The sequence below is a fragment of the Podarcis liolepis genome (assembly GCF_965112155.1).
Source record: "Podarcis liolepis genome assembly, chromosome: 7".
NCBI lineage: Eukaryota > Metazoa > Chordata > Lepidosauria > Squamata > Lacertidae > Podarcis > Podarcis liolepis.
In genome coordinates, this window is record NC_139561.1 from 24,822,572 (window position 1) to 24,831,640 (window position 9,069).

Consider the following 9,069-nt stretch of genomic DNA (forward strand, 5'->3'; position numbering starts at 1 on the left):
CAGTCTAGGTTCAAATCCCCACTCAGCCAACTGGGTGATCTTTAGCCAGTCACTGTTTCTTCACCCAACCTACCTCACAGGGCTGTTGTGAGGATAAAGTGGGGAGAGGAAAATCCATGCATGCCATCTTGAGCTCCTTGGGGTATAGGTAGGACACAAATATAATAAATGAAATAAATAAATTATTTGGCTTCTGCTGAACACTGCTTATGCCAACGGCAACATAGAAATAACCCAATTAAATTAAAATGAATAAATCAAACATTATCCTTCCTGAAAGCCATTTCCACAGCAGCACCAATCTCATTCCAGTTCTTGAAAAATCCACCTTTTCTTTTCCCCTTCTACGTGGCTTTTAAAATGTCCTGGTTTTTTTAACTTGAAAACTCACTGGAGTTTGGTGCCGGGGAAGCCTAATGGGTCTTGTTCAGCAGTGGAATCAAATGGAGGAGAAAGTGGTTTGTGTGTGTTGAAAGAAAGAGAGAGGTCAATAAACACAGAAAGCTATGTAGAGTACCTGAAGTGGAAACTGTGTGTTCAGCCATTTTCAAATAAAGCAGGCAAAGAATGCCCTATAAATAGCTTATTAAACTATTTATGATTTGTGCCTCCTCACGGGGGGGGGGGGGAGAGATCAGCATCTGTGGGAAGCCATTCACAGGTGTTTGGGCTGAAATTCCAGCAATCTTGCCCTCGCTATAAAATAAAAAACCCTACCCCGTTCTTCACAGTTTTCCAGAATCCTGCTTCTTGAGCCAAGTTCTTTGTCACCATGTGTCGTGGGAAGGCTGAAGCCCTCTAGAGAGGTTGTTTGACTGCCATTTGGTCTGTGAGAATGAGCATGAAGGTTTTCTGTATTTTTGGAGTAGGTGGACATCCTAAAAGATGTAAGAATGGCCCCCCTGGATCAGACCAGTGACCCACCTAGTCCAGCAGCCTGTTATCACAGGGTCCAGTGAGATGCCTCTGGGAAATCTCCATGTAGGGCTTAGGCATAAGAGCACTCTCCCCTTCTGTAGTTTCCCAAAAGTGCCATTCAGAGACATTCTGCCTAAGAGAGCGCCAGTAGAAAATAGTCATCATGGAGAGGAACTGCTGGGAGTTCTCTTTTTCTTTTTCTTGAAATCATTTTTATTTGATTTTACAAATATAAAGTTCTAACAATACAATCACACACACCAACAGTTGAATCTCTGGAATTCCCACCTTCCCCTCCATGGGTCCTTTTGTTAAACTTTTTCTACTGCATCTTTTTCAATAACCCACATTTTATATACTGTATTTTTCCATGTATAACATGCCCCCATGTATAAGGCTATGTCGGGGGACTCAAAATTAAGAAAATGGGGAGAGATTGCCCCCATGTATAAGACTACCCCCCCTTTTAACATTATTTTTTAGTAAAAAAAAATCCTAGTCTTATACACGGAAAAGTATGGTAATCCCAATATCTCCATAGTGCTTGCTACTTTACAAGTGTTATTGCAATCCTGCTAGTGTCTTCATCTGCTTACAGTGGTCTCCAAGATATAATTTTTTCCCATTCTTTGTTGAAGTTTTGGTCTTCTTGGTTTCTGAACTTTCCGGTCAATTTTGCCATTTCGGCATAGTCCATCAGTATAATTTGCCATTCTTCTCTGGTAGGGACTTTATCTTCTTTCCATCTCTGGGCTAACAGCATCCGTGCGGCTGTTGTCGCATGCATAAAAAGTCTTTTCTGTTGCCTTAGAATATTGGCACCTGGGAGTTTTCTCCTCCTTTGTTCTCCCTGCTTTGCACATTGCCCAATGTGCTGTCATGTGACTATTCTGGTTCATGTAAAACACTTCTCTGAGGACAAAAAACCCTTATGGATATATTATTCATCTTGGCCTTAAGAGCCCCACACTTCCATCTCCAACCACACCCATATAATTCACAACACAAAAAAGCCAATCATTACATCAATACAATAACACCTCAGTATCAGATCATTTCAAAACATAAGTGGTCGCCAAGATTAGGCTTACTCAGAGTAGACTCACTGAAATTAATAGAACTGGCTAACTTTTATCTGTTCGTTTCAGTGGGCCTACTCAGAATAAAAGTTATAACCCAGTACGACAAATAAATCGTTTTTGTTAATATAAACATCACAACATTTTAAATCATTGTAAAATAAACTGCAAATCATTAAAAGCATTTCCATCAACCATAGCAAGCATTTCCAATACAATCACATATTAACATTAATAAAACCAGCAGCCACTGCAGAACAGCACCATGCAAAGTTGTATAAAAATAGCAAATAAAGTATACAAGATTTATTGAGGCTAAGAGTTAAAGAGGGCACAATTCCTAGCAGTTTGATCATATATTATAAAATGCATCTCAATTAATAAATCTATGTTATAAAGTAAAAGGGTTAAGGGTTCTAAATCCTACCCTGAATAGACCCACTGAAATTAATAAAGCTACATTAGTCATATCCTTTAAGTTCAGTTGGTCCACTAGGGAGCAGGACTAACTTTGGATGCAATCCTAAAACTTGAATCACAGAATTGTATTTTGTCAAGTTGGAAGGAGCCCTGCGGATCATCTAATCCAATCCACTGCAATGCAGGAATATGCAGGTGTCCCGTCCAGGAATCAAACCTGCAACCTTGGCATTATCAGCAACACGTTCTAACCAACTGAGCTATCCAGGCTAAGTGTACCCATTGCACAGAGTTGCTGTTTAGTTCTGCCTGAAGCAGGGATGGAGAACCCATCGTCCTCTAGCTGCTGCTAGACTCCAACTCCCATCAGCCGCAGACAACATGGCCAATAGTCAGGAATGATGGGAGCTGGAGTCCCAAAACATCTGGAGGGCCACAGATTCCCCATTCCTGGCTCAGCGCAAAATATTGTAGCAAATGTGGAGAGGTTTCCTAGGGAGAAACATCTGAAAAGCTAATAGATTCCTCACCCCCCAGTAAGGCTAATAAACATTTCTTGAGGGGGGGAACCTATAACATTCCTGGAGGCAACAAGAGCTCCAGTGCCCATTATTGCCATACTAAGGTTCTTTCTTTCTTTCCCCCCCCCCCCTGCGACACAAAACCCCCTTTGCACCTACAAGTCCTCCGCTCACGTTTCGAAGTGCCTCTTTATCTTGAATCTTTCAGCTCGGATCTGCTTCTGATTCATAACCACCTTTAATTAGGTGCTGGCACCTTTGCCATGCTGGCTGCAAGGGAGAGTAATTAAATTTAATGGAAGCCACCCTCGCTTTGAAGCTGGCCATAACTTAAGGCTATCGGGAGAAGCAATTAAAAGGCAACTGCTGCAGGTCTCTCTACCCATTAACCGCACACACAGGTGACTACACACACACACACACACACACACACACAGAGAGAGAGAGAGAGAGAGAGAGAGAGAGAGAGAGAGATGTATATTTCAGTCAAACTCGATAGCTTTCTATAATGCACTCAGATTATATATGTTGTTATTGTTACTGAAACTTCTCTCCCACTGTTCTTAAAAAAAACAAAAAGGCAAGGGGTCTTAAAACATAACACCACCTCAAAACAACACTATCCAGAATCACTGCAGCTCAAATGGCAGGCAGATAGATCCCATGGATGCTTACTCAGAAGGAAGTCCTCCTTTGTTCCCTGTAACATTGAACTCGGTGGCACTGCGTAGGACTGTGCTGTGTGAGGTTCAGAGTCAGAGACAGTCACTTGCATCACAAGTACATCCAAACCGAAACCTGGAGAGGCTCCATTGATGCAGGCATCAATCCCCTGGCATCACCAGGTAGGCTTGGCAAAGGATCCTTTCTGAGTACTCTGCTAAGTCAGTGTTGATAACAGTGACCTTGGTAGACAAACTTGTCTGATTTGGTACAAAGCAATCCCAATCACCCACCAACCTCATATTTTCTGTTCATCTTGGACCACATTACCCACTAACCTATGGTCCTGATTTTATAGATGATTAGGAGCAGCCTACTGGGACGCAGGTGGCGCTGTGGGCTAAACCACAGAGCCTAGGACTTGCCGATCAGAAGGTCAGCGGTTTGAATCCCCGCAACGGGGTGAGCTCCCGTTGCTCGGTCCCTGCTCCTGTCAACCTAGCAGCTCAAAAGCACAGCAAAGTGCAAGTAGATAAATAGGTACCGCTCTGGTGGGAAGGTAAACGGCGTTTCCGTGCGCTGCTCTGGTTTGCCAGAAGTGGCTTAGTCATGCTGGCCACATGACCCGGAAGCTGTACGCCGGCTCCCTCAGCCAATAAAGTGAGATGAGCACCGCAACCCCAGAGTTGGTCACTTCAAAGGGGTCCCTTTACCTTTACCTTACTAGGAACAGCCTTTATTGAGATATCATCTATTGTCAAATAATCCTTCCACTGTGCAGGTATTCCAGGTTAAAAAAAAAAAAGAGTTGGAATTAGTAACCTGAAAACATCCATCAGGATGGCTAGATCAGCTTCGCCTTGTATAGTTTGGCTAAAGCAACAGCCTTGCCTACCAGAGTGGCGGTTGTATATGACATCACCACTCTAGAACCTCCATTCTTGAACATTCTGTTTGGCCTCCAATCCCACCCTGCCTCACCAGACCAGCTTCTCCAGGCCAGCTGCATAGAGAACCGTCCAAAGAATGTCTGATCCCAAGCTTCTAGACATCCCAGCTGTGATCTTTGACAATGGGTCTGGATTATGCAAGGCTGGCATTGCTGGGGACAGTGCCCCAAGGGTGGTCATCACAGCAATTGTTGGCCGCTCCAAAGCCAAAGCCACAATGCTTGGCGCTGGTCAGAAGGAATTTTACATTGGAGAAGAAGCTCAGTGCAAAAGGGGCGTCTTGTCACTGAATTACCCGATTGACCATGGCATCGTGACATCTTGGGATGACATGGAGAGGATATGGAGGCATGTCTATGAGTGTGAACTGAGGATCAAATCCTGCGACAGACCAGTGCTCTTGACCGAAGCCCCGCTGAATCCTCTCCAGAACCGGGAGAGAATGACGGAGATCATGTTTGAAAATTTCAAAGTGCCTGCTATGTACGTTGCTGTCCAGGCTACTTTGGCACTCTATGCATCAGCACGGACCACGGGGATAGTCATAGACAGTGGGGATGGTGTCACTCACACAGTCCCCATCTACGAAGGCTACTGCTTGCCACATGCTGTCTCCAGGTTGGACGTCGCTGGGCGGGACATCACTGAGTACTTCATGAGGCTCCTTCTGGAGAGTGGGCTTTCCTTCGTCAGCACAGCAGAAAGGGAAATCGTGAAAGACATCAAGGAGAAGCTCTGCTACGTGGCTTTAGATCCCATCCAAGAAATGAAAGCTAAGCCAGAATACCTTCTCAGAGAGTATAAACTACCAGATGGCAATATCATCAGGATCGGAAGCCAACTCTTCCGAGCCCCTGAAGCCCTTTTCGCGCCAGCTAACATTGGTGTCGATGCTCCCGGAGTCCACAAAATGGCTTTCAACAGCATCATGAAATGCGACATTGACGTCCGCAGAGATCTATATGGGAACATTCTCCTCTCGGGTGGATCCACCTTGTTTTATGGCTTGGATGAGCGTATCCTGAAGGAAATGCAGCTTCAAGTGCCGATCGGGATATCGGTAAGGATCATTGCCCCGCCAGAGAGGAAGTACTGCGTGTGGATCGGGGCCTCCATCCTGACTTGCTTGACATCTTTCAGACAAATGTGGGTCACCCTCAATGATTACAAAGACTTTGGCCCAGGCGTCGTTCACCGGAAATGTTTTTAAGACTGACGGCCTTCACCTGTGATCTTGCTAGAACAAAGGGAGCTCAAGAAAGGCCACAAACAGGTGCACTTCCCAAATATTTTCTTTTTTTTTAGAAAGAGATTCAGCTGTTGTCTCTTTGGATTTATTGGCTGGCCAAAATTTAAAAGAAAATAAAAAGAGAAACACACATTTGGATCATAGTGGCTTTTCATAGTTATCATTCTGTGTCTTCTGTGGTCTAATGCAAGGGTCAGCAAACTTTTTCAGCAGGGGGCCAGTCCACTGTCCCTCAGATCTTATGGGGGACTGTACTATATTTTGTTTTTGGGGGGTGATGCAAGAGCACCACGAGCTCCAGTGGCTGCTTACCTGTGTCTTGCAAGTGGCAGGGGCTAGCAGTGGTGGTGGTGGCAGAGGGACGATGAGTGGTGTGTGAAAGGCCTCTGGAGAGGGCCTGCTTAAAATGGCGGCCACTCAAGCGCTGCTGCTGCTGGCACCAACAAAGCCCAGCCCCCTTCCTCCTCTAGGCAGGGCAGGGAGAAGCCAGGAGGAGGGAGGAAGAAGGAGGTGGCGGCACTGTGTAAGGGAGAGGGAAAGAAATTACGTGCTGTGATTCACGCGGTGATTCCCGGACCGTCCGCAGGCCGGATCCAGAAGGCAATTGGGCCTGATTTGCCCCTCGGCCCTTAGTTTGGCTACTCATGGTCTAATGGCTAAGATATGACTGAAAATAAGGGAGGGTGGCAGGCAGTGGAAGGGGACCAAATTCAAAGAAATGTTTGTGGTCTATTTGTAAGAATCTGCTTTATATCAAGTCAGACCATTGGTGCATCTTGCTCAGTATCTTCTACAAAGCCTGGCAGTGGCTTTCTAGGGTGTAGATGAGGAACATTCCCAGCCCAACCTGCCAAAGGCTTTAACATGTAAATCAGATTGGCACATAAGGCTAGTTGCAGGTTACAGGAATCAGCAGGTTCATAAGAGGTGAAACCCATTACTAAGTGCAAGCTAAGATGTTGATCCCACAAGCAATACCCACCATACTGCATCTTCTTTTTTAAGCACAGAGTGGGCACAGCTCTTTGTGTGGCAAGTTGACTGGAGTTCCCAGACTGGGCAAGCAAACAGGCAGTCCTTGTGTTTGAATAGGTGACTTTTGCTCATGGTGGCATCTATGTGTACATGACAAGGGAGGCAGCCGCAGACAGTTCAGTATCAGACTCACTTTCAACTATCTCTCCTAACCATCTCCTGAATGCTAAGAGGGGATGCTGATGGTGGCTCATGGGCAAGAGGCAACGGACTAGGTATATCAGGAAGGAAGGAATGGGACATTCCTCTGTTATCCCACTTTGGCCTTCGCTGGGGTCCAGATCTCCACTCCCTAACCTTCTCGGTCCTTCTCCTTGGTATCAGGCACCTCCTGTGGCTCTAATTTGACAACCTTCAACTCACTGGGACCTTCCCCTGGGTCTTCCAGCACTAACTCTGTATGTGCCTCCCACACCTCATCTGGATCTAACCACCCACTCTACAACACTTCCACAGAGACATGACATCAATAGGACATCACACACACTGCTCTGAGCTCCCTTTGAAGATGGGTGAGGTAAACCAATAATGAAAAGTACACATTCCAGTAATCCATGGACAACAATTGAGGGGGTCCTCTTTAAGATTTATCCCTGCCCTCCTGATATTCTCTTACTCCAGCTGGCATCTCCTGAAATTCTGCTACTTCCCTTGTTCTCCATTACCCACCCTTAAGATGCACATTATTTCTTCTTCTTTACCTGTCCTCAACCTCCCACTTAATCATGGGAAAGAGCAATGCTCCCCAATATATCAGATGTTTTAGACCACAACTCCCATCACCCCTGTGCAACTCTCATCCATCCTGCCCATTGGCCATACTTGCTGCAGGGATGGGTATTGTAGTCCAACACATCTGGAAGGTGCTGTGTCAGAGGAAGACTGGACCAGATATTCTAACCCTCTTCCTCTTTCATTCTTTTCCATGGCAAGCCCTGGGGCTGGGCTGGGCTGGGGCTGGAGGATGGAAGTTCATCCAGGGCCCCATGATGCTGCAGCACTGCCCACTTCCTTGCCTCTCCTAGTTCTCACCTCTGGCCTCATGAGTCTGAGAGTCAGGCAGTTCCCGATAAACATTTATTTGGACTCCGTAGAAACTTGCGAAGTGAGAGCTGGACCATAAAGAAGGCAGATCACCAAAGAATTTATGCTTTTGAATTATGGTGTTGGAGGAGACTCTTGAGAGTCCCATGGACTGCAAGAAGATCAAACCTATCCATTCTTAAGGAAATCAGCCCTGAGTGCTCCCTGGAAGGACAGATCGTGAAGCTGAGGCTCCAATACTTTGGTCACCTCATGAGAAGAGAAGACTCCCTGGAAAAAACCCTGATGTTGGGAAAGATGGAGGGCACAAGGAGAAGGGGAAGACAGAGGACGAGATGGTTGGACAGTGCTCTCGAAGCTACCAGCATGAGTCTGACCAAACTGTGGGAGGCAGTGGAAGACAGGAGTGGCTGGCATGCTCTGGTCCATGGGGTCACGAAGAGTCAGACACGACTAAATGACTAAACAACAAGAAGAAACTTGCAGCACATCTTCCTCCTACCTGCACACAGAAAGCCTTATCTGTTTGGGGAAAGTGGGGGATTTGTGCTCTTTCAGCTTCTTCCATTTCTAGCTGCTGGATTTCAGGCTGATGGATTTGTGCTTCATCAGACATGACACAGTATGGTGTGGATGCATCTTAATTATACACAAGTAAAAGTGCTCTTTTGATGCCATTCCCCTTCCCTGGGTTATAGTCTAGGCACTCAGGAGACCAAACTTGCCTCCTCGCACATGGAGAAAGTCCTCGTTATTGTAATATGCATTAAAAATGTTTTCAAACTCATGAAGAGACTGATTAAACACCAAATGAATCAATCTAACTGCATGCCTGAAAATTAAAGAAAGTTTTTTTAAAAAGCATCGTCATCAAATTGATAGCTAAACTAATAAGAGCAATTACGCAACTGCACACATAGAAGTTTTATCAATCTTCTGGTTTCCTAGAGACCACCAGACAATAACAGTGAGCAAACAATCACTAGCTGCCTTGCCCATTGTTATGTAAACCAGTTGTCACTGATCTTAGTGGAGGGCTTTGCACCTTTTAGTGCTGACGCACTGTTTCAAGAATGAAGTTTGTTTCTCCCTCTTGAGATGCCAAGAACATGTGCCGTTGAACCTTCGACACCAGAAAGTGTTTGTGGTGCCATCTTCTCGGAAGCTAGTTTGAAATGGTCCACGAGAAT

General features: G+C 45.6%; 1 protein-coding gene across 1 annotated transcript in view; it reads left to right on the forward strand.

The window, feature by feature from the left end:
* Window positions 1-4,545: 4,545 nt before the first annotated feature.
* LOC310711086 (actin-1-like) overlaps window positions 4,546-9,069 on the forward strand; it is a 5,451-nt gene continuing 927 nt past the window's right edge. The window contains exon 1 of the mRNA XM_083512559.1: window positions 4,546-5,758. Within this exon, the coding sequence (XP_083368685.1) occupies window positions 4,628-5,758 (1,131 nt within the window). The 5' untranslated portion in view covers window positions 4,546-4,627. The remainder of the gene's footprint in view (window positions 5,759-9,069) is intronic.